This window comes from Pseudophryne corroboree, chromosome 3, assembly GCF_028390025.1.
Source record: "Pseudophryne corroboree isolate aPseCor3 chromosome 3, aPseCor3.hap2, whole genome shotgun sequence".
Lineage (NCBI taxonomy): Eukaryota > Metazoa > Chordata > Amphibia > Anura > Myobatrachidae > Pseudophryne > Pseudophryne corroboree.
This window is the reverse complement of record NC_086446.1, coordinates 584,198,968-584,225,287: the sequence shown is the minus strand read 5'-3', so window position 1 is coordinate 584,225,287 and position 26,320 is coordinate 584,198,968. Positions and strand designations below refer to the sequence as shown.

At 46.6% G+C, this 26,320-nt stretch overlaps 1 protein-coding gene across 2 annotated transcripts in view; it reads left to right on the top strand.

Annotated features, from left to right (window-relative positions):
- The window catches only part of HIF1AN (hypoxia inducible factor 1 subunit alpha inhibitor), a 141,316-nt gene that overhangs the window by 67,244 nt on the left and 47,752 nt on the right, over positions 1 to 26,320 (top strand). The window contains exons 2-4 of one of the 2 annotated variants that reach the window (XM_063961420.1): positions 12,835 to 12,923; positions 13,808 to 13,850; positions 16,937 to 17,187. In XM_063961420.1, the coding sequence (XP_063817490.1) occupies positions 12,835 to 12,923; positions 13,808 to 13,850; positions 16,937 to 17,187 (383 nt within the window). The remainder of the gene's footprint in view (positions 1 to 12,834; positions 12,924 to 13,807; positions 13,851 to 16,936; positions 17,188 to 26,320) is intronic. The other variant, XM_063961421.1, reaches the window with a different exon arrangement.

Here is a 26,320-nt window from a genome sequence, read left to right as displayed (position 1 = left end):
GAAACAGTTTTGATCAGTCTCTGGCTGATGCTGTTTTGTATCATACTGTTAACTGGTTCGTATGTTCCAAGTTGTATGGTGTGGGCTGGTATGAATCTTGCCCTTAAATCCTTTCCTCGTACTGTCCGTCTCCTCTGGGCACAGTTCTTTAACTGAGGTCTGGAGGAGGGGCATAGAGGGAGGAGCCAGTGCACACCCATCTAAAGTCTTTAGAGTGCCCATGTCTCCTGCGGAGCCCGTCTATACTCCATGGTCCTTACGGAGTCCCCAGCATCCTCTACGGACTAGGAGAAAAAGATTTACCGGCAGGTTTAAAATCTTATTTTTAGTAATTTGCACTTGTCCATGTTCCACTGGAGCTTACAATGTTTATTCCATTAATACCCCTTACACACCGCACAAATAACCCGGTATCGACATGGCATATTGCTGGGTCGGTGTGCGGTGTGAAAGGGCCATGGTCGAATTCCCGGGTCGCCTGATCCGGGAATAAAGCAGTGTTTATTCCCAGGTTTAATACCGGGTTAGTGGTAGCGTGAACGGGTTCCCGGATCAATGCGACCCGGGACCCATTCACAACATAGGGAGAGGCGGCGCGCAGATGAGCTCATCTCCCAGCTGTGGCTCGCCTCCCCCCCCCCCCCCCCCCCTGCCGATATGCCAACCGACCCGGCATATTGCCGGGTTGGGAAGCCTGCAGTTAGGGCCCAATGCAGGATCCCACCCGAGAAGGACCGGTTTCCAATTCCCAGGTGGGATCCGACATTGGCGATGTGAAAGGGGTAATAGCATGCGTACTCACTCCATATAGCATGGATACACACAAGCATACACACAAGGGTTCATTTTTGTCTAAAGCCAGTTGACAAACCAGTCTGTTTTTGGAGTGTGGGAACAAGCTGGTGCACCAGAAGGAATCAAATCACAAATATTGGGACCACATACAAACTCTGCAGGAAATGTAGTCATGACCTCAGGACTGTCGGGCAGTAATGCTTACCACTATGCCAACTATGCTGCTGCTTTTATCCTGTAGATACATTTCTCTGACGTTCTAGTGGATGCTGGGAACTCCGTAAGGACCATGGGGAATAGACGGGCTCCGCAGGAGACTGGGCACTCTAAAAGAAAGATTAGGTACTATCTGGTGTGCACTGACTCCTCCCTCTATGCCCCTCCTCCAGACCTCAGTTAGATTTCTGTGCCCGGCCGAGCTAGATGCACACTAGGGGCTCTCCTGAGCTCCTAGAAAGAAAGTATATGTTAGGTTTTTTTATTTTACAGTGAGACCTGCTGGCAACAGGCTCACTGCAACGAGGGACTAAGGGGAGAAGAAGCGAACCTACCTGCTTGCAGCTAGCTTGGGCTTCTTAGGCTACTGGACACCATTAGCTCCAGAGGGATCGACCGCAGGACCCGTCCTTGGTGTTCGTTCCTGGAGCCGCGCCGCCGTCCCCCTTACAGAGCCAGAAGCATGAAGATGGTCCGGAAAATCGGCGGCAGAAGACTTCAGTCTTCATCAAGGTAGCGCACAGCACTGCAGCTGTGCGCCATTGCTCCTCATACACACTTCACACTCCGGTCACTGAGGGTGCAGGGCGCTGGGGGGGGGGGCGCCCTGAGCAGCAATAAAAACACCTTGGCTGGCAAAATAATCACAATATATAGCCCCAGAGATAATTACCCCTGCCAGAATCCATAAAAAAGCGGGAGAAAAGTCAGCGAAAAAGACACTGGCGCCATTTTCTCTTCACAGTGTAGCTGGAAGACAGCTCCCCAGGCTCTCCCCTGTAGTTCTCAGGCTCAAAGGGTTAAAAAGAGAGGGGGGCACTAAATTTAGGCGCAATATTGTTTATACAAGCAGCTATTGGGGAAAATTCACTCAGTGATAGTGTTTATCCCTACATTATATAGCGCTCTGGTGTGTGCTGGCATACTCTCCCTCTGTCTCCCCAAAGGGCTGTGTGGGGTCCTGTCCTCAGTCAGAGCATTCCCTGTGTGTGTGCGGTGTGTCGGTACGGCTGTGTCGACATGTTTGATGAGGAGGCTTATGTGGAGGCGGAGCAGATGCCGATAAATGGGATGTCGCCCCCTGGGGGCCGACACCAGAGTGGATGGATAGGTGGAAGGTATTAACCGACAGTGTCAACTCCTTACATAAAAGGATGGATGACGTAACAGCTATGGGACAGCCGGCTTCTCAGCCCGCGCCTGCCCAGGCGTCTCAAAGGCCATCAGGGGCTCAAAAACGCCCGCTCCCTCAGATGGCAGACACAGATGTCGACACGGAGTCTGACTCCAGTGTCGACGAGGTTGAGACATATACACAATCCACTAGGAACATCCGTTACATGATCCCGGCAATAAAAAATGTGTTACACATTTCTGACATTAACCCAAGTACCACTAAAAAAGGGTTTTATGTTTGGGGAGAAAAAGCAGGCAGTGTTTTGTTCCCCCATCAAATGAGTGAATGAAGTGTGAAAAAGCGTGGGTTCCCCCGATAAGAAACTGGTAATTTCTAAAAAGTTACTGATGGCGTACCTTTTCCCGCCAGAGGATAAGTTACGCTGGGAGATATCCCCTAGGGTGGATAAGGCGCTCACACGTTTGTCAAAAAAGGTGGCACTGCCGTCTTAGGATACGGCCACTTTGAAGGTACTTGCTGATAAAAAGCAGGAGGCTATCCTGAAGTCTGTATTTACACACTCAGGTACTAGACTGAGACCTGCAGATAGTGCTGCTGCAGCGTGGTCTGTAACCCTGTCAAACAGGGATACTATTTTGCGAACATAAGTCGTCGTCTTATATATGAGGGATGCACAGAGGGATATTTTGCCGGCTGGCATCCAGAATTAATGCAATGGCCATTCTGTCTGGAGGGTATTAGAGACCCGACACTGGACAGGTGATGCTGACTTTAAAAGGCACATAGAGCCTTATAAGGGTGAGGAATTGTTTGGGGATGGTCTCTGGGACCTCGTATCCACAGCAACAGCTGGGAAGAAATTTTTTTTACCTCAGGTTTCCTCACAGCCTAAGAAAGCACTGTATTATCAGGTACAGTCCTTTCGGCTTCAGAAAAGCAAGCGGGTCAAAGGCGCTTCCTTTCTGCACAGTGACGAGGGAAGAGGGAAAAATCTGCACCAGTCAGCCAGTTCCCAGAATCAAAATTCTTCCCCCGCTTCCTCTGAGTCCACCGCATGACGCGGGGGCTCCACAGGCGTAGCCAGGTACGGTGGGGGGCCGCCGCAAAAATTTCAGCGATCAGTGGGCTCGCTCACAGGTGGATCCCTGTATCCTTCAAGTAGTATCTCAGGGGTACAGGCTGGAATTCGAGGCGTCTCCCCCCCGCCGTTTCCTCAAATCTGCCTTGCCGACAACTCCCTCAGGCAGGGAGGCTGTGCTAGAGGCAATTCACAAGCTGTATTCCCAGCAGGTGATAGTCAAGGTGCCCCTACTTCAACAAGGACGGGGTTACTATTCCACACTGTTTGTGGTACCGAAACCGGACTGTTCGGTGAGACCCATTTTAAATTTGAAGTCCTTGAACACATACATAAAAAAAATTCAAGTTCAAGATGGAATCGCTCAGGGCGGTTATTGCAAGCCTGGAGGAGGGGGGGATTACATGGTATCCCTGGACATCAAGGATGCTTACCTACATGTCCCCATTTACCATCCTCACCAGGAGTACCTCAGATTTGTGGTACAGGATTGCCATTACCAATTCCAAACACTGCCGTTTGGACTGTCCACGGCACCGAGGGTCTTTACCAAGGTAATGGCAGAAATTATGATACTCCTTCGAAAAAAGGGAGTTTTTAATTATCCCGTACTTGGACGATCTCCTTATAAAGGCGAGGTCCATGGAGCAGTTGTTGGTCGGAGTAGCACTATCTCGGGAAGTGCTACAACAGCACGGATGGATTCTATACATTCCAAAGTCACAGCTGGTTCCTACCACACGCCTGCTGTTCCTGGGGATGGTTCTGGACACAGAACAGAAAAAAAGTGTTTCTCCCGCAGGAGAAAGCCAAGGAGCTGTCATCTCTAGTCAGAGACCTCCTGAAACCAAAACAGGTATCGGTGCATCACTGCACACGAGTCCTGGGAAAAATGGTGGCTTCTTACGAAGCAAAATTCCATTCGGCAGGTTCCATGCAAGAATCTTTCAGTGGGACCTCTTGGACAAGTGGTCGGAATCGCATCTTCAGATGCATCGGCTGATAACCCTGTCTCCAAGGACCAGGGTATCTGTACTGTGGTGGCTGCAGAGTGCTCATCTTCAAGAGGGCCGCAGATTTGGCATACAGGACTGGGTCCTGGTAACCACGGATGCCAGCCTTCGAGGCTGGGGGGCAGTCACACAGGGAAAAAATTTCCAAGGACTTTGGTCAAGTCAGGAGTCCCTACACATAAATATTCTGGAACTGAGGGCCATTTACAATGCCCTAAGTCTGGCAAGGCCTCTGCTTCAAAACCAGCCGGTACTGATCCAATCAGACAACATCACGGCAGTCGCCCATGTAAACCGACAGGGCGGCACAAGAAGCAGGATGGCGATGGCAGAAGCCACAAGGATTCTCCGATGGGCGGAAAATCACGTCTTAGCACTGTCAGCAGTGTTCATTCCGGGAGTGGACAACTGGGAAGCAGACTTCCTCAGCAGCCACGACCGACACCCGGGAGAGTGGGGACTTCATCCAGAAGTCTTCCAACTGTTGGTAAACCGTTGGGAAAGGCCACAGGTGGACATGATGGCGTCCCGCCTAAACAAAAAACTAGATATTGTGCCAGGTCAAGGTACCCTCAGGCAATAGCTGTGGACGCTCTAGTGACACTGTGGGTGTACCAGTCGGTTTATTTATTCCCTCCTCTGCCTCTCATACCAAAGGTACTGAGAATAATAAGAATACGAGGAGTAAGAACGATACTCGTGGTTCCGGATGGGCCAAGAAGAGCTTGGTACCCAGAACTTCAAGAAATAATATCAGAGGACCCATGGCCTCTACCGCTCAGACAGGATCTGCTACAGCAGGGGCCCTGTCTGTTCCAAGACTTACCGCGGCTGCATTGGACGGCATGGCGGTTGAATTCCGGATCCTAAAGCAAAAGGGCATTCCGGAGGAAGTCATTCCTACGCTGATAAAAGCCAGGAAAGAAGTAACCGCAAACCATTATCACCGTATTTGGCGAAAATATGTTGCGTGGTGTGAGGCCAGGAAGGCCCCAACAGAGGAATTTCAGCTGGGTCGTTTTCTGCACTTCCTACAGTCAGGAGTGACTATGGGCCTAAAATTGGGTTCCATTAAGGTCCAGATTTCGGCTCTGTCGATTTTCTTCCAGAAAGAACTGGCTTCACTGCCTGGAGTTCAGACATTTGTAAAGGGAGTGCTACATATTCAGCCCCTTTTTTGTGCCTTCTGTGGCACCTTGGGATCTCAACGTGGTGTTGAGTTTCTTAAAATCACATTGGTTTGAGCCACTTAAAACTGTGGATTTGAAATATCTCACGTGGAAAGTGGTCATGTTATTGGCCTTGGCTTCGGCCAGGCGTGTGTCAGAATTGGCGGCTTTGTCATGTAAAGCCCTTATCTGATTTTCCATATGGATAGGGCAGAATTGAGGACTCGTCCCCAGTTTCTCCCTAAGGTGGTATCAGCTTTTCACTTGAACCAACCTATTGTAGTGCCTGCGGCTACTAGGGACTTGGAAGATTCCAAGTTACTGGACGTAGTCAGGGCCTTAAAAATTTATATTTCCAGGACGGCTGGAGTCAGGAAAACTGACTCGTTTTTTAAACAGACTATTGCTCGCTGAATTTGTAGCACAATTCAGCTGGAGCATTCTGCGGCTGGATTGCTGCATCCTAAATCAGTAACAGCCCATTCCACGAGGAAAGTGGGCTCATCTTGGGCGGCTGCCCGAGGGGTCTCGGCTTTACAACTTTGCCGAGCTGCAACTTGGTCAGGGGCAAACACGTTTGCTAAATTCTACAAATTTGATACCCTGGCTGAGGAGGACCTTGAGTTCTCTCATTCGGTGCTGCAGAGTCATCCGCACTCTCCCGCCCGTTTGGGAGCTTTGGTATAATCCCCATGGTCCTTACGGAGTTCCCAGCATCCACTAGGATGTCAGAGAAAATAAGATTTTACTCACCGGTAAATCTATTTCTCGTAGTCCGTAGTGGATGCTGGGCGCCCATCCCAAGTGCGGATTGTCTGCAATACTGGTATATAGTTATTGCCTAACTAAAGGGTTATTGTTGAGCCATCTGTTGAGAGGCTCAGTTATATTTCATACTGTTAACTGGGTATAGTATCACGAGTTATACAGTGTGATTGGTGTGGCTGGTATGAGTCTTACCCGGGATTCAAAATCCTTCCTTATTGTGTCAGCTCTTCCGGGCACAGAAATCTAACTGAGGTCTGGAGGAGGGGCATAGAGGGAGGAGCCAGTGCACACCAGATAGTACCTAATCTTTCTTTTAGAGTGCCCAGTCTCCTGCGGAGCCCGTCTATTCCCCATGGTCCTTACGGAGTTCCCAGCATCCACTACGGACTACGAGAAATAGATTTACCGGTGAGTAAAATCTTATTTTCTTTTTCATCCACTAGGGGTCACTGGAGTACTCTTGGGATATGGACGGCTTCCACAGGAAGTAGGCACTGAATAAATTAATTTTGGAACTATACCTCCCCTCCATATCCCTGAGTACCTCAGTGTTTTTTTCTGTGCTCGACACAGTTAGTAGGCTTGTGGCTTTGCTGCCACAGAGGTCCACATTTCATTGGATTTTTTTCTAAGTTTTTTCTTTTTTCAACGATTTACCACATCCCTTCCCCCCTTCCAATAGGCGTGGGTCCGGGATAAGTGAAGGCTGCTTTAGCAGCTGTGGGTGTCGGACCTCTCTAAAAAGAGCTCCCTCACTACCACCTGCAGGACTAAAACCTGCAGTAAAGGCTGGACGGAACTTACAGAGAAGCCCCGTCATAGCCCTCACCACAAGGTCCAGGTATGTTGAAGGGGCGGTCAGCTCACGCTGCCGCCCCACTGTGTTGGGATACTGTGTGTGTGTGTGTGGCCCAGGCCCTCGATGCCGCTTCGGGCTCCCTCTCCACCATAGCCCGGCTCCGTGTATAGAGAACGGTATACGGAGCATGGGGGGACACACAAATGAGAGTCAAAAGGCAGGTTTCTTAGCCTAGTGAGTAACTTTGCTGCCACAGTGATGTTCCCTGCACACAGAAATGTCAGGGTCACTGGATAAAATCTCATGATTCAACTCTTATTGATATGGGAATACAGCAGCGCTGCATATGTATTACAAAAGGCTATGAAGTCTTTGTTAAAACAAGATTAACCATGTTTCCTGTTGTATTTCCAGAATTCCTGTGTTACATCTCTCCTCCATTGAAGGCGCAGGGGTGTTAAGGGGAATTTGGGAGCAGGCATATGGCTGGCGTGCACTGCACTTGGCCAGATATATATTTATAGAGACACCTTAGTGCTATTTACTGAGTCGTGCAAGTTGTCGGTCTTTGTTTTTTTTTTTTGTTTTTTGTATTGTCTGTCTGCATGAGTAAGACACCAGCAATTACTAATAAGCAGTTTCCCTGCCATGTCTAAAACATGGATATACATAATTATTTATATCATAACTGTTTATAATGATATTATCCTAAAGACTGCAAATCTGAATCATGGTTGTGGCAGCCAAATACTGGCTTTGTTCAGTGTTATAACAATTGGTCAGCACATGGTGCTTATAAAACAGTATCTGTGGAGCAGTGTGAGTTCACTCACCTGCAGCAGCTTTGGCTTAATTCACTTGGCCACACCACACTGGATACGCCCAAACTCATCTGAGCTTGGAAGCTAAGCAGGGTTGCATACTGTTTTGCCATCTGGGGGAAACTGGTGATCCAACTAGATTGCATACTAATACATGCTAGTTTAAACTGTTAAAAATAGCTCAGTTTGGGCTTACACTATCAATATAAACCTACCATAGGTTTTACAGTCAGGATAGCTCTCCAGAGCGCGCTCCCGGCGCCGGCCACTAGAAGGGCCCATTAACTAAGCTGTGGTCAAGCAGCAGTCATCTCAGGTTTTAAGCCTGTGCGAGGTCACATTTAGTTTCAGACTTGTAAAAATGTGTTATACCTGTGTATCAGGATATGTGTATAGGGGTATATAGATATATATATATATATATATATATATATATATATGTATGTATGTATGTATGTGTGTATATATATATATATATATATATGTATGTATGTATGTGTGTATATATATATATATATATATATATATATATATATAATATATATATATTAAAGTCTGAACATGTGTGAATATACATTGTTGTATGTATGTATGTATGTGTGTGTGTATATATATATATATATATATATATATATATATATATATATATATATATATATAATATGCTGACATTAAAAGTCTATTTTGCAGTAAGCAAGAATAATTGGTCAGCACTCAGTGCTTATTAACAGTATCTGTTGAGCACTGCAAACATGGCCACACCGCAGCAGCTTTTGCTTATTGTTTTTACAGGTGGCTCTGTAGCCAAGTGGTTAGGCTTTCCGGCCACAGTGAACATTGTGTTTGCATGGACACTGGTTCAGATCCTGGTTTAACAGGTGTTTAAAAAAAAAAAAAAAAAAAACCATGGTAGGACAACTTTTTCTTTTTAATGTTACTTCCTGGTTCTTTCTCGGAAGTTGCTGCCCTACAACACTTAGACTCTGGAGGAGCGGGGTGTTGTTAGGAGTTTAATTTATTAATTGTTTTTGTACAGCATGACTCTACAGGAAGATTCACTATTGCTGGTAACCACATGCACGGCAATGCAGGTTTATACACACGTTACTTCCGTGGTGTACTTACTGGTTGGAGTACATGATCTCTTGCACTTACATGTGCAGCAGAGTACTGCAATGGAAGCATGCTGGGCCCATAACCCAGAGGTAGGCAGATTGAAACTATCCTCTGCTATATGCATTTATGCATAATCAAACAAGCAGCTTCGCTGCAAAGTCGGTCACACAGTGTGTCGGACAAATACGAATCTGGGCCAGTGGCGCAATGTATAACGCATCTGACTATGCATAACAAGATTGTAGGTTCGTCTCCTACCTGGCTCGTTTAAGTTGCCGTGATCGTATAGTGGTTAGTACTCTGCGTAAAGACTGCACAGACAGTTTCAGTTACATTGTTGCGGTCGATTTGCCGCCAGCCCTCATAGCACCAGGCCAGTGCGTCAGGTTCTCAGCGAAGGCTGAACAATTTCCAATCAGAGACAATTGCATTTATTGGGTGTTTTACTACATATCTGAGTATACCCTACACAGCAGTAGGGCTGTTGCTTCGCCCTGCTTTGGTAAGGGTTTGAGGTAACAAAGCTGTAGTGGCAGGGCATTCCAGTTCAGGTTTGCCCTAAATAAAGACCACCTTACACTTCTTGCTGCCTACAGCTTCTTTGGACGTTGGCAGTTGGTTCTTGCGTTTTCAGCTTCGCTAGTAGCGCATAACGTCCACTTTGGCTACGTTCCTAACAGGCGGAGTCGGATTCCAAACGAGATAGATCGCAGACCAAGTGGGGAGGAAAATCTGATTTCCTACCATTGTCTACGCGAATTCCTGAATGATTCCGTCTCAACGACTTCAATTCCTAGGTATGATTCTCAATACGGTAAATCAAAGAATTTACATACCCGAACAGAAAGTACAGGTCATTCGTCATCTGGTACAATTAGTGCTCAAGCCACGCACAGTCTCGGTTCACTTGTGCATTCGCCTTTTAGACAATGGTGGCTGCTTTCGAAGCGCTTCAGTTCGGAGGACTTCACTCACGTCCTTTTCAATTGGATGTGTTCGCACAGTGGTCGGGCTCGCATCTGCAGATTTACTGCAGAAGTGATGTTGTCTCCAAGGGCCAGAGAGTCTCTACTCTGGTGGCTCAAAGTACAGAATCTAACCCCAGGGAAACGGTTCGGTGCCTGGAATTGGATAATTCTCACGGCGGACGCAAGTCTCAGAGGTTGGGGAGCTGTAGTTCAAAATTATCAGCTCCAGGGTCTCTGGGCGGATCACGAAAGATTGCTGTCTATAAATGTCCTGGAACTCCGGGCAATTTACAATGCGCTACTACAAGCAGTGCACAGGCTGCAGGCTCAGGCTGTTCAGGTGCAGTCAGACAATGCGACAGCAGTCGCATACATCAACAAACAAGGAGGAACGAAAAGCCGTATGGCAATGCGGGAGGTACAGATGTGTCCACGTGCATCTTTGCTGTGTCCCGTCATGTATGGCACGGTTTTGCATGCTATATACTCAGAGATTTAGTCATGTCTTGTGTTTTTTTCTTAATTTGCTTCCTTAATATGTTACTTTATACATATTCTTTTATGGCAAACAAAAATTTTAAAATTCATCCACTCACTTCTCATGAAAAACAGTTTAGCTGTGTTTTGCATGTTGTGCCAAATTTGTAAAAAAAAAAAAAAAAAAAAGCAAAGATGTAAGCAGTCGCATCTGTAGCTTGAATCCTCTATTGGGCCGAGTATCACCAAATGATATTGTCGGCAGTAGTCATTCCGGGAGTGGACAACTGGGAGGCGGATTATCTCAGCCGTCTGAATTTTCATCCAGGAGAATGGGCATTAAATCCAGAAGTATTTCACATGCTGGTCCAGAAGTGGAGTTACCCGCAGGTGGACCTGATGGCATCTCGCCACAATCATCAAACGCCCTAGGTCGTGTCCAGAACGAGAGATCCAAAGGCAGTGGCGGTGGATGCTCTCACAATCGCGTGGCCATACAGTCTCGCGTATCTATTTCCACCGTTTCCGCTGCTCCCTCTGTGGCTAAAACGGATCAAAGGAGAGTCCGTCACAGTTATACTGGTGGCGCCTCTTTGGCCTCGGAGAGCTTGGTTCTCGGATCTCCGCGGTCTACTCGCAGTCGGTCTTTGGCCGCTCCCACTACGTTCTGACTTGTTACAGCAGGGTCCGTTCCTTTTACCCGATTTAGCGCGGCCGCGTTTGACGGGGTGGCTGTTGAGACAGCCCTCTTAAGAAGAGAGGGCATTCCAGAATCGGGTATTCCAACCATGTTACGAGCTAGGAAGCCGGTTACGGCAGCTCATTATTACAGAATTTGGCGTGCCTAGGTTAGATAGAGGTCTGAGTTTATCCACACTAAAAGTGCGGATATCGGTTGTCCATTTATTTTCATAGTAGATTGGCCCTATTGCCGTCGGTTCACACCTTTTATGCAGGGTGTCCTCAGTTCAGCCTCCATTCACTCTACCTACTGCGCCATAAGACTTGAATCTGGTTTTTAGATTTCTTAGTCTTTTTATTATGAACCCTTACAACAAGTGGATATTAAATTTCTCACTTGGGAAAATAATGTTTCTTTTAGCCTTAGCGTCAGCAAGGCTTGTTTCAGATTGGGTGCTTTGTCGTGCAAACCACCGTATTTAGTGTTTCATGATGACAGAGCGGAATTCCGAGCGAATTCTGCTTTTCTACCAAAGGTAGTGTCATCTTTTCACATCAATCAACCAATAGTAGTTCCTATGTTAACAGGAGTCTCTGGTAGGTTGGATGTGGTACGCGCATTACGCATTTATGTATCCCGAACGTCGACCGTTCGTAAGACGGATACGTTGTTTGCTCTCTATGATGCTGCCAAGATGGGTTGGCCAGCTTCTAGGCAGACCTTATCCAGTTGGATTAAAGTGACCATACGTCAGGCTTACCTTCATGCTAGGTTACAGCCGCCTACATCGATAACAGCTCATTCCACACGTGCTGTGGGAACATCATGGTCAGCGAGTCGTGGAGCTTCTACGACACAGCTTTGCCGGGCGGCTACATGGTCTTCGGTGCACACGTTTGTGCGCCTCTACAAGTTTGATACGTTTGCGGCATCAGTATCTAGCTTTGGCCGCCTAGTGTTACAGGTGCCAAACAGCTCTCCCGCCCACGGGGTGGAAACTTTGGTACGTCCCAAGAGTACTCCAGTGACCCCTAGTGGATGAAAAAGAAAATAGGATTTTGGTACTTACCAGGTAAATCCTTTTCTTTGAATCCATAGGGGGCACTGGACGCCCACCCAGAGCAGTTTACCTGGTTTGGGGTAGGTTCAATAGATCTTATGGTAACACACTTTCACCGACTGGTTCAGATTAACAAGTTATGGTGTCAACTGGTTAGTTGTCAGTAATGTTGGGTCAACTTTATTGTTGTCCGTTATGTTATATGTAATGCTCCATTGTCAACCTCTCTATCGCTCCTGTTCGGCTCAGTAAAAAACACTGAGGTACTCAGGGATATGGAGGGGAGGTATAGTTCCAAAATTAATTTATCCAGTGCCTACTTCCTGTGGAAGCCGTCCATATCCCAAGAGTACTCCAGTGCCCCCTACGGATTCAAAGAAAAGGATTTACCTGGTAAGTACCAAAATCCTATTTTTACTATGCTTGAGTTAATGATTTTCCAGCTAAAACCATATCTTAGAGCCGTTTTTATAATGTTTACATTTCTTCCTGACCATTTAGTAGTCTAGGGTAAAATCAAAATGAGGTTTAATTCTAAATAGATTCTAAATAAATAGTTTCAATAGTGAAACGTCACGTTGCAGCAAGCATCTGGCAAAATCTGTTACTTTGGACAGCTAAAATGAGTGTGTACATTAAATGGGAGGTATGCCGCCTTAATAGTGTTTTAGCGTACTATTTATACTGCTCAACTTCTTTGAAATAATGCACTGTCTTTATGTATTCTTTTTAAGGACATTAGTGTCTGCAAACAAGATCGGTACAGTGGAACTCTCATCCCCAGCGTTAATCGCAGCTTAGATACATTGCAGAGATTTAGTAGGTATGCTAGTGGTAAATGTGTAACAAGCCAAACCTCCTATGACGCTCCCAGTAGTTATGTACGTTGAGCAGAGATCATGTGTCTGGTAGGCAGAGATTGCAGTATAGATTTCACTGATAAAGTGCATTCTTCAGTCCTAGTTAATGAACCACCACTTGTATCATGTTTTGCAAACTGTCTGGGCTCATTCATATGTATGCGCTCTGAAATTTGATCAAAACTAATGTGTGCTTTAATACAGTGTTTTTAGCGTGTTTTCTGTGAACTTCTCGTACTGGTGATATGTTTATGAATGTGCAATATATTTGTCCTGCTGTAAGTGCTCTTTTTGTGCATTTTTTTAAATTTTTTTACTTATGTGGAATGTAGCAAAATTGAAGAAATGTAAACAAGGGTTACTGTTGCTTGTGTGTTAATGGAAGTCTGTTAGCCTGGTGTGTATTTGCTCTATCACCCCCGACACACTCAGCCATGCATTTTATCTACTTTCATGGAGTATACGGAACATATAAATGCTACCTAGAAGCTAGTGTTCATTCCCTTCATGTTTAATAACAAATACTTTCAGGAGCAATCCGAACATAGTTGCCACATAATAAAAATCTAACTACCTTCAAGGTGTCAAAAAAAAACACCAAAAAACAAGGAGGATTTTGTTTGCCTCCTCTCTGGCACCTCAGTGTGCCTGCGTTATGCTATCATGTCCGCAGAACCCTCTGAGCTTTATTTCATGCCAGTACTGGCTACTGTGCAGTAATTTAATACGTGACGTTGCCTGAACTGTATATTGCTTATTTATAAATACTGTCACTCTCAATTAGCAGTCTTCTGATATTATTGACTTGTATAAAGCTCTCCCACATATCACATTTTTCTGTCTTTAGATTCTATATCCAAGAGCACTTCCACCCCATCTGTTCTAAAAAGGTAATAAAATATGGCTAAATTGTTCCAGAGCTGCCGCACCAACCGCCATCAGCAGTCTATCTTCAGGGGTGATACGGGAATGAGTAGGGATAATCCCAAATACAGCCCATTTGTGTGTAAGTGGTATCTATGTTTATCTATATCTTTGAAATGAGTGAGTGGAAGCAGTAAAAACAAATGAAAAGGTTGCCCATAGCAACCAACTTCTACTTATCATTTTATAGCATGTACTTGATAAATGCTACATCAGATCTGATTGGTTGCTATGGGCAACTTTTCTCTTTTCACTGACTAATTTACTCAAAGAGCTGCCAACACTTATCGCAACACTATGTTCAAGGAAAGTTTCTTTACAGTATGCACAATCAGGACTAAAAAGCTACAAATTGTCAAATCTATGTAAAATTCTGTCTGTTGTTTGTATGTATGTATATACACCGATCAGCCATAACCTTAAAACCACCTGTCCTAATATTGTTTGGTCCTCTTTGTGCAGAAAAGCAGCTATGACCCATCAAGGCATGGACTCCTCAAAACCTCTGAAGGTGTCCTGTGGTATCTAAAGTCAGCAGCACTAAGTCCTGTAACTTGTTAGGTAGAGCCTCCATGGCTCGGACTAGTTTTTCCAGCACATCCCTCAGGTTCTTGATAGGATTGAGATCTGAGGAATTTAGAGGCCAAGTCAACACCTTGAATTCTTTGTCATGTTCCTCAAAATATTCCTAAACAGCCATTTGATAATGTGGCGGGGCACATTATCCTGCTTAAAGCAACCACTGGCATCATGAATATTGTTGCCATGAATAGGTGTACTTGGTCTGTAACAATGTTAGGTAGGTTGTACATGTCAAAGTAACATCCATATGAGTGCCAGGACACAAGGTGTCGCATCAGAACATTGCCCAGAGCATCACACTGCCTCCACTGGCTTTCCTTCTTCCCATGGTGTATACTAGGGCCATCTCTACCCAAAATAAACAATACACACAAATCAGGCTATCCATATTATGTAAAGGAATATGTGCGTCATCAAACCAGGCCACCACTCTCCAGTGCTCCGTTGTCCAGTAGGGTGGTATTCATGTGACCTCCACCAACATCTCGCCCCCTCACTATCCCGACTGTCGGCATGCCAACCAACAGGGACTATTTCCACTCGTGGGTGTCCACGACACGGTCGCCACCGAACCCGCAAGGGGCTTGCTGCACTCGCCCCTCCCCGCCTCAATCCCGGCGTCTATATGCTGCCGGGATCCCAGCATCAGTATGCTGACCAGCATTCTCCTGTCCGCCGGTGAGCCATACCACACCCGTCCAGTATTGACGCTCACGTGCCCATTGTAGGCGCTTTCAGAGGTGGGCAGGGGTCAGCATGGGCACTCAGACTAGTCTGCACAGTCCCATATGCAGTAAGCTGAGATGCACAGTGCTTTCAGACACCTTCCTATCTTAGCTAGCAGTACATTAGCATTAGCAGTAACTCTTCTGTGCTGTAGAAGCAGGTAGGCTAGCTTTAATTTCCCACGTGCATAAATGAGCCTTGGGTGCCAAGGACACTGTCGCCGGTTCTCTGGTTTTACTTCCTTGGATTACAGAATTCGGTATCCCCAGACAAGACCTTATTATTGGATCCATATTGGCTTAGTAACAGCTTCTCTAGTGTTAATAGAACCACTTTATATTGTATATGTGTATTTAGTATTATATCCCGGTCAGAATACTCTCGGCGACATCCCGACCATCAGAATCTTGACAGACCCCTGGAAAGTACCCTATACCTCCCCTGCCCCTTACCCTAACCCTCATTTGGTGCCTAAACCTAACCTTCCCTTCCCTGATACCTAAACCTAACCCTCCCCGCTCGGTGCCTAACCCTAAACCTCCCTCCCTGGTACGTAATCACAACTTCCCCGTCCCTGCACCCTAACCCACCTTCTAATGCCTAACCCCCCCCCCCTGCGGGAAGAACAATCTGTATTTTGACGGCGGGATTTAGACTCGGGGCTTATGGCGTCCCTCAGGATTCTGGTGTCTGTATATCGACCATATGAAATCTTGTCCTTTGGTATATTAACTGCATCCTGTATATGTTCATAATCATATTTGAGAAAAACAGATCAAATTGTACTTTAGCATGCAAAATGAAAAATAAATTCCTTGCAAAATCTCCTTTAGTCTTGAAGGGAATAATTACCAAGCGGTCTGTTATTAATTGGAATTATTATTATTATTATTATTATTATTATTATATTTATAAGGAGCAACAAGTTTTTCGCAGTGCTGTATAAAGGACGGTACAGGGAGACCAAACTTAGCATTATAGTAAATAAATAACAAAAATAAAGTACAAGTACCTTAATTCTCAAAACATAATACAGCTAAGATGTAAGTAGCGAGGGAGTAATCATTGTACTACTTGGGGCTGATGGGCATAGATAGAGATGAGCAATTACCAGCAGGAAAAAAAGCAGGTAAAGATGGTCGCTGAGTAGGGGAGAGCTGTGAGTGAAATGTGTCGAGAAAAGGGCTTTGACAACAAGAGGAAAGAGGGCCCTGCTCTGAAGAGCTAACAGTCTAGTGGGAAGGGGTGACAGACAGATGACATGAGGTGCAAGCAAGCAGGAGGAAGTATGTAAGCAAAGCAGAGATGTTCAAGGCATGAGGCAGAGGGATGGAGGAGCAGCCTCAGGAATAGGTTATGCATCGGAAGGGTAAGCTTTGATGAATAGGTGGGATTTTAGTGCCTGTAGTATTAGACTGCTTATTTTCAGCAATCGTTTTAATAATATGAAACGCGTCAGACTCTGATAAATGTCTGCACACTAGTATGGCATAACTTTGTACCTTGTTTCAATACTTTATAGTCATGGGTGATATGGGGCTCGTGGCCAGATATCACAGCATGTACGGTTTCAATGTAAAGCATTGCTTGGTTATCCACACAGAATTAATTAATTATTTTTTGTATCAAGAATGTTGGAAGATCCACTTCGTGAATGTTCAGAGTTAAAGTATATTGAGATTTTAATAATGATGATGTTCCTATTGCTGCTTAGACTAACTCTTTGTTTTGCCTATTGAAACAGGAGCCAGTGATTCTGACTGATACAAACCTGGTGCACCCAGCTCTAAAGTGGAACTTGGATTATCTGAAGGAAAACATTGGAAATGGGGACTTCTCTGTGTACAGTGCCAACAGCCACAAGTTTCTCTATTACGATGAGAAGAAAATAGTTAACTTTAAGACGTTTAAGCCAAAGTCCATTAGACAAGAGATGAAGTTTCCAGAGTTTGTAGAAAAGCTCAGAGACATAGAACAGAGAGAGGGTGAAGAGAGGTAAGCAAGCTTCCTATAACCTGTTGTACTGTAGTAGGTACTTGTTAATTATATATGTTTCACTTAACCATAGCCTCCCTGGAATGACATTATTTTGAGAGCAGAGAGCTTGCACTGATGACCACATAAAGATGATTGTTCTAATGTAGCCCAAGTGCAGTAAGAGTGTGTTTGCATAACTATGAACCGATACAAAGTAGGCTCTGAGACGCATATGCGTCTGGCTAGCCATATCTTTGCAGGTGCTTGAGATGAGGTGCTAACAAATGCTATTGAAGTTGACATCTGACTGCACTATGAAACTTAAGGTGTTTACACAGGGTGAGATATATCCTTTCGATTTTGACTATATTGTCAAAATCACAAGGAAAGTTAGTGCAAATCGCAAGGTGTTAGCCACCTTGCGATACCGATTCGATCCCGTTGCACGGTACTGCGGGGTTGGTATAGATAGACTGTACGGGCAAGTCAATCTTGACTATCTAGTACAGGGGTGGGGAACCTCAGGCCCGAGGGCCGTATAAGGCCCGCAGAGCCACTTGATCCGGCCCGACCAGGCTCACCTAGCCGGGCGCCCGCTGAGATTTTGTTACTAGTGGCGCCTGGCTCTCAGTAGCAGCTGGAGGCAGGAGCTCACTCCTGAGCTCCGGCTTTTGGCTCTGGCAGTGTGCGTGTGCTGCTGTGCGGTGTTATGGGAGAGACGTCATGACTTCTCTCCCATAGTTCTGAGGAGCGAGCGGCCAGGCGGAGGGCAACGGTCCAGAAGCAGGAGTGGGGCTGGTGAGTGTTGTGGTTTTTTTTTCCTTTTAATATGTGTGTGTGTGTGTGTGTGTGTGTAAGCATCACTACTAAGGGGCATATCTAATGGAGCATAACAAGTTACGGGGCATATCTACTGGGGCATAACAACTGACTGGGGGTATATCTACTGGGGGCATAACTACTGACTGGGGGCATATCTACTGGGGCACAGCTACTGGGGGCATATATATACTTGGGGCAGGCTCATTTTTAAGTTGATAATTTTTGTATGGCCCCCGAAGGATTTTATAAATATCCAAATGGCCCTTGGTAGAAAAAAACAAAGTATGGTCAAAATTGGCACTTAGTCAAAATCGTACATAGACAAAATCGAAAGTACAGATAGTCAAAATCAGTACTTCTGGGCTCTGGGGGAGTTCAAGGGAAATCGCATTGTCAAAATCGGGCATAGCAAGGATCTCACCGTGTGTATGCACCTTTTATTCTGATTGGCATTTCAAAATTCATAGCTTAAGATGATTGCTTTCTTTGTTGCATGTGTGTATATTGGGGTCAATTAAATTCAGTGCATATTGAATAGTGCCGGAAATGAGCTCCCGGTGCTATGTAATTCAACGTGATGTGACGCACGATAAGAGGATTTCTTCTCGCACCACTGGTACCGATCATACTGGGCACTGAATTGGGACAAGTGATACTTGTGCTGGGCACCGGGCTGGAAGTGATGGTATGTGAATTGTGAACCGGGCTGGAACTGGTGGTACTGGACACTGGACTGTAACCAGCAGTTCTAGGGCTGAATACTGCGTTGGGACCAGTGTGACGGGACACTGGGCTTGGACCAGTGGTACTAGGGCTGAACACTGGGCTGAAACCGGACACTGGATCGGAACCAGGCTGACACTGGTGGAACAAGGTACGGCAATAAAGGAAACTGCTCACGCTGCAGGCTTTGAGAGAAGTTGCAATGACAACTTGGAAGTCACTCTATGGCGACTGCTGGCAGCGGATTAGCTGAGACCCTCAGAGAACCAGGAAATATATTCTTATTGGTAGTGCAGTAGTCAACTGACCTGCAGCAAATTGGTAGCATCCTTGGTTCGATCCGGGGAGAATCCCCACATGGAGAACACTGGAGCCTGCTTCACACACAGTGTGCAGGCACCAGTAGGCAAGCTAAGGAGAAGTAGCAGAGGACAGCTGAGAAAACCTGACAGTATCTGAACTTGTAAAGTTGTAAGTCGTGGGGTCTGTGACTGGGTTCTCCGGTCCCCACTGTGACAGTGCCACAGATCCATTGGGGTTTGAATCAGTGTTGCCTTAGTGTTGGTTGGTTATTATAAATGAATGTTTATTATTCTGTATATATTTTTTTTGTAACATTTAACAAAATAATTGTTAAATATTTTGAAATTGTATGGATTTAGTTTTTTCTTGTTTTGTACATTTTAATTGGCAATAAAGACAATCTAAAAAAAAAATCTTTAATTTATTTTTATGACAACCGTGATTAACAAGGTTATAGAATAATTGCCAGTGACTTTTCCTGCCCTATTGAAACCCCAGGGATAATGTCACTGGTGTAGAGAACCACAAGAGGGATTTAGGGGGTCATTCCGAGTTGATCGCTCGCTAGCAACTTTTTGCAGCGCTGCGATCAGATAGTCGCCGCCTATGGGGGAGTGTATTTTTGCTTTGCAAGTGTGCAAACGCCTTTGCACCCGAACGGTACAAAAACAGTTTGTGCAGTTTCTGAGTAGCTCTGGACTTACTCAGCCGCTTCGATCACTCCAGTCTTTTTGGTCCCGGAATTGACGTCCGACACCCGCCCTGCAAACGCTTGGACACGCCTGCGTTTTCCCAAACACTCCCAGAAAACTGTCAGTTGACACCCATAAACGCCCTCTTTCTGTCAGTCACCTTGAGATCGACTGTGTCAATGGATTCTTCGTTAAATCCATCACCCAGCACCGATCCTCTTTGTACCTGTACGATGCGCCTGCACATTGCGGTGCATACACATGTGCAGTTTTGCCGAGTTTTAACCTGATCGTAGCGCTGCAAAAAGCTGCTAGCGAGCGATTAACTCGGAATGACCCCCTTAGAGCCGTCCTGTTGCTGTGTTTAGGAAGCTCTCAAGTGTCTAGAACAGAGGTTCTCAAACTCGGTCCTCGGGGGCACACACAGTGCATGTTTTGCAGGTAACCCAGCAGGTGCACAGGTGTATTAATTACTCGCTGACACATTTTAAAAGGTCCACAGGTGGAGCTAATTATTTCACTTGCGATTCTGTGAGGAGACCTGCAAAACTTGCACTGTGTGTGCCCCCGAGGACCGAGTTTGAGAACCTCTGGTCTAGAATGATACTTAATTACCTCTGGTATGCAGCCAGATACCTCAGGTATGCAGACAAATTAAAAAAAAATGTTAATCTGGGTCAGTGATTGAGGATTTATAGTGCTGGGAGGGTTAAAATGTAGTACAGGTATGCACAATTCTTGTTTTTGTTTTTTATATTGGTAATATATTTTGTATTCATTTTTAGGTTTTCTATTTGCATTTTTGAATCCGCTGACCGCTTTTTCATTAATGAAATCAGAGCAGTTACTTTGCAACCAATAAAGCAGGGTACACACTGGAGCGACGGAGATTCGTTCCGGCATTGGAACGAATCCCTGTCAGCCCGGATTGCACGTACACAGTGGGACAACTTTAATGAAGGATGGAACGTTCATATTCTGTCCTTCATTAACCTACTTCAGGACCCTAGCGATTATCGTCAGGATTGATGTACAGCACATCAGTCCTGACGACGTAGCGTGCGACCACGGGAGCACACACATTGAGCGTACACACGGAGCGATATAGGCAATATATGGGTCCGATCTGCCCGGATTGTCTACATAATACACAGTGATGTGCACCTCGCTGAGAATTCTCTACCTTGTAATGAAAAGCCTACTCATAAGTACAGTGATTGGATTATATTTGTGACCTATTCTGTTTTCTCTGACGTCCTAGTGGATGCTGTGGACTCCGAAAGGACCATGGGGAATAGCGGCTCTGCAGGAGACTGGGCACAAAAGTAAAAGCTTTAAGACTACCTGGTGTGCACTGGCTCCTCCCCCTATGACCCTCCTCCAAGCCTCAGTTAGATTTTTGTGCCCGAACGAGAAGGGTGCAGTCTAGGTGGCTCTCCTGAGCTGCTTAGAAAAAAGTTTAGTTTTAGGTTTTTTATTTTCAGTGAGACCTGCTGGCAACAGGCTCACTGCATCGAGGGACTAAGGGGAGAAGAAGCGAACTCACCTGCGTGCAGAGTGGATTGGGCTTCTTAGGCTACTGGACATTAGCTCCAGAGGGACGATCACAGGCCCAGCCATGGATGGGTCCCAGAGCCGCGCCGCCGTCCCCCTTACAGAGCCAGAAGAGCAGAAGAGGTCCGGAAAAATCGGCGGCAGAAGACGTCCTGTCTTCAATAAGGTAGCGCACAGCACCGCAGCTGTGCGCCATTGCTCTCAGCACACTTCACACTCCGGTCACTGAGGGTGCAGGGCGCTGGGTGGGGGCGCCCTGAGACGCAATATAAACACCTTAGGGGGCAAAAAATGCATCACATATAGCTCCTGGGCTATATGGATGCATTTAACTCATGCCTGTTTTTCCATAAAAAAGCGGGAGAACGGCCGCCGAGAAGGGGGCGGAGCCTATCTCCTCAGCACACTGGCGCCATTTTTTCCTCACAGCTCCGTTGGAGGGAAGCTCCCTGACTCTCCCCTGCAGTCCTGCACTACAGAAACAGGGTAAAACAAGAGAGGGGGGGCACTAATTTGGCAGATAAATCTATACAGCAGCTATATAAGGGAAAAACACTTATATAAGGTTATCCCTGTATATATATAGCGCTCTGGTGTGTGCTGGCAAACTCTCCCTCTGTCTCCTCAAAGGGCTAGTGGGGTCCTGTTCTCTATCAGAGCATTCCCTGTGTGTGTGCTGTGTGTCGGTACGTTGTGTCGACATGTATGAGGAGGAAAATGGTATGGAGGCGGAGCAATTGCCTGTATTAGTGATGTCACCCCCTAGGGAGTCGACACCTGACTGGATGGTCTTATGGAAGGAATTACGTGATAGTGTCAGCACTTTACAAAAGACTGTTGACGACATGAGACAGCCGGCAAATCAGTTAATACCTGTACAGGCGTCTCAAACACCGTCAGGGGCTCTAAAGCGCCCGTTACCTCAGGTGGTCGACACAGACCCAGACACGGACACTGACTCCAGTGTCGACGGTGAGGAAACAAACGTATTTTCCAGTAGGGCCACACGTTACATGATCACGGCAATGAAGGAGGTTTTGAACATTTCTGATACTACAAGTACCACAAAAAAGGGTATTATGTGGGGTGTGAAAAAACTACCCGTAGTTTTTCCTGAATCAGATGAATTAAATGAGGTGTGTGATGAAGCGTGGGTTTCCCCCGATAAAAAACTGCTAATTTCTAAAAAATTATTGGCATTGTACCCTTTCCCGCCAGAGGTTAGGGCGCGTTGGGAAACACCCCCTAGGGTAGATAAGGCGCTCACACGCTTATCAAAACAAGTGGCGTTACCGTCTCCTGATACGGCCGCCCTCAAGGAACCAGCTGATAGGAAGCTGGAAAATATCCTAAAAAGTATATACACACATACTGGTATTATACTGCGACCAGCAATCGCCTCAGCCTGGTTGTGCAGTGCTGGGGTGGCTTGGTCGGATTCCCTGACTGAAAATATTGATACCCTGGACAGGGACAATATATTATTGACTATAGAGCATTTAAAGGATGCATTTCTATATATGAGAGATGCACAGAGGGATATTTGCACTCTGGCATCAAGAGTAAGTGCGCTGTCCATTTCTGCCAGAAGAGGGTTATGGACGCGACAGTGGTCAGGTGATGCGGATTCCAAACGGCATATCGAAGTATTGCCGTATAAAGGGGAGGAGTTATTTGGGGTCGGTCTATCGGACCTGGTGGCCACGGCAACGGCTGGGAAATCCACCTTTTTACCCCAGGTCACCTCTCAGCAGAAAAAGACACCGTCTTTTCAGGCTCAGTCCTTTCGTCCCCATAAGGGCAAGCGGGCAAAAGGCCACTCGTATCTGCCCCGGGGCAGAGGAAGGGGAAAAAGACTGCAGCAGACAGCCTCTTCCCAGGAACAGAAGCCCTCCCCCGCTTCTGCCAAGTCCTCAGCATGACGCTGGGGCCTTACAAGCGGACTCAGGCACGGTGGGGGCCCGTCTCAAGAATTTCAGCGCGCAGTGGGCTCACTCGCAAGTGGACCCCTGGATCCTGCAGGTAGTATCTCAGGGGTACAAATTGGAATTCGAGATGTCTCCCCCTCGCCGGTTCCTGAAGTCTGCTTTACCAACGTCTCCCCCCGACAGGGAGGCGGTATTGGAAGCCATTCACAAGCTGTATTCCCAGCAGGTGATAATCAAGGTACCCCTCCTGCAACAGGGAAAGGGGTATTATTCCACGCTGTTTGTGGTACCGAAGCCGGACGGCTCGGTGAGACCTATTTTATATCTGAAATCCTTGAACACTTACATACAAAGGTTCAAATTCAAGATGGAATCACTCAGAGCAGTGATAGCGAACCTGGAAGAAGGGGACTATATGGTGTCTCTGGACATCAAGGATGCTTACCTCCATGTCCCAATTTGCCCTTCTCACCAAGGGTACCTCAGGTTTGTGGTACAGAACTGTCACTATCAGTTTCAGACGCTGCCGTTTGGATTGTCCACGGCACCCGGGTCTTTACCAAGGTAATGGCCGAAATGATGATTCTTCTTCGAAGAAAAGGCGTCTTAATTATCCCTTACTTGGACGATCTCCTGATAAGGGCAAGGTCCAGAGAACAGTTAGAGGTCGGAGTAGCACTATCTCAAGTAGTACTACGACAGCACGGATGGATTCTAAATATTCCAAAATCGCAGCTGATTCCGACGACACGTCTGCTGTTCCTAGGGATGATTCTGGACACAGTACAGAAAAAGGTGTTTCTCCCGGAGGAGAAAGCCAGGGAGTTATCCGACCTAGTCAGGAACCTCCTAAAACCAGGCCAAGTGTCAGTGCATCAATGCACAAGGGTTCTGGGAAAAATGGTGGCTTCTTACGAAGCGATTCCATTCGGCAGATTCCACGCAAGAACTTTTCAGTGGGATCTGCTGGACAAATGGTCCGGATCGCATCTTCAAATGCATCAGCGGATAACCCTGTCTCCAAGGACAAGGGTGTCTCTCCTGTGGTGGTTGCAGAGTGCTCATCTTCTAGAGGGCCGCAGATTCGGCATTCAGGACTGGGTCCTGGTGACCACGGATGCCAGCCTGAGAGGCTGGGGAGCAGTCACACAGGGAAGAAATTTCCAGGGCTTGTGGTCAAGCATGGAAACGTCACTTCACATAAATATCCTGGAACTAAGGGCCATTTACAATGCCCTAAGTCAGGCAAGACCTCTGCTTCAGGGTCAGCCGGTGCTGATCCAGTCGGACAACATCACGGCAGTCGCCCACGTAAACAGACAGGGCGGCACAAGAAGCAGGAGGGCAATGACGGAAGTTGCAAGGATTCTTCGCTGGGCGGAAAATCATGTGATAGCACTGTCAGCAGTGTTCATTCCGGGAGTGGACAACTGGGAAGCAGACTTCCTCAGCAGACACGATCTCCACCCGGGGGAGTGGGGACTTCACCCAGAAGTCTTCCACATGATTGTGAACCATTGGGAAAAACCAAAGGTGGACATGATGGCGTCCCGCCTCAACAAAAAACTGGACAGATATTGCGCCAGGTCAAGGGACCCTCAGGCAATAGCTGTGGACGCTCTGGTAACACCGTGGGTGTACCAGTCAGTGTATGTGTTCCCTCCTCTGCCTCTCATACCCAAGGTACTGAGAATCATAAGAAGGAGAGGAGTAAGGACTATACTCGTGGCTCCGGATTGGCCAAGAAGGACTTGGTACCCGGAACTTTAAGAGATGCTCACGGAAGACCCGTGGCCTCTACCTCTAAGAAAGGACCTGCTCCAGCAGGGACCATGTCTGTTCCAAGACTTACCGCGGCTGCGTTTGACGGCATGGCGGTTGAACGCCGGATCCTGAAGGAAAAAGGCATTCCGGATGAAGTCATCCCTACCCTGATCAAAGCCAGGAAGGATGTAACTGTGCAACATTATCACCGTATTTGGCGTAAATATGTTGCGTGGTGTGAGGCCAGGAAGGCCCCTATAGAGGAATTTCAACTGGGTCGTTTCCTGCATTTCCTGCAAACAGGACTGTCTATGGGCCTAAAATTAGGGTCCATTTATGGTTCAAATTTCGGCCCTGTCAATATTCTTCCAAAAAGAACTAGCTTCAGTTCCTGAAGTTCAGACGTTTGTCAAGGGGGTACTGCATATACAGCCTCCTTTTGTGCCTCCAGTGGCACCTTGGGATCTCAATGTATTTTTGGGGTTCCTAAAATCACATTGGTTTGAACCACTCACCACTGTGGACTTAAAATATCTCACATGGAAAGTGGTAATGCTGTTAGCCCTGGCCTCAGCCAGGCGTGTCTCAGAATTGGCGGCTTTATCCTATAAAAGCCCTTACCTAATCTTTCATACGGACAGGGCAGAATTGAGGACTCGTCCTCAATTTCTCCCTAAGGTTGTTTCAGCATTTCACTTAAACCAGCCTATTGTGGTGCCTGCGGCTACTAGGGACTTGGAGGATTCCAAGTTGCTGGACGTAGTCAGGGCCCTGAAAATATATGTTTCCAGGACGGCTGGAGTCAGAAAATCTGACTCGCTGTTTATCCTGTATGCACCCAACAAGCTGGGTGCTCCTGCTTCTAAGCAGACTATTGCTCGTTGGATTTGTAGTACAATTCAGCTTGCACATTCTGTGGCAGGCCTGCCACAGCCAAAATCTGTAAAAGCCCATTCCACACGGAAAGTGGGCTCATCTTGGGCGGCTGCCCGAGGGGTCTCGGCTTTACAACTTTGCCGAGCAGCTACTTGGTCAGGGGCAAACACGTTTGCTAAATTCTACAAATTTGATACCCTGGCTGAGGAGGACCTGGAGTTCTCTCATTCGGTGCTGCAGAGTCATCCGCACTCTCCCGCCCGTTTGGGAGCTTTGGTATAATCCCCATGGTCCTTTCGGAGTCCCCAGCATCCACTAGGACGTCAGAGAAAATAAGAATTTACTTACCGATAATTCTATTTCTCATAGTCCGTAGTGGATGCTGGGCGCCCATCCCAAGTGCGGATTGTCTGCAATACTTGTACATAGTTATTGTTACAAAAAATCGGGTTATTATTGTTGTGAGCCATCTTTTCAGAGGCTCCTCTG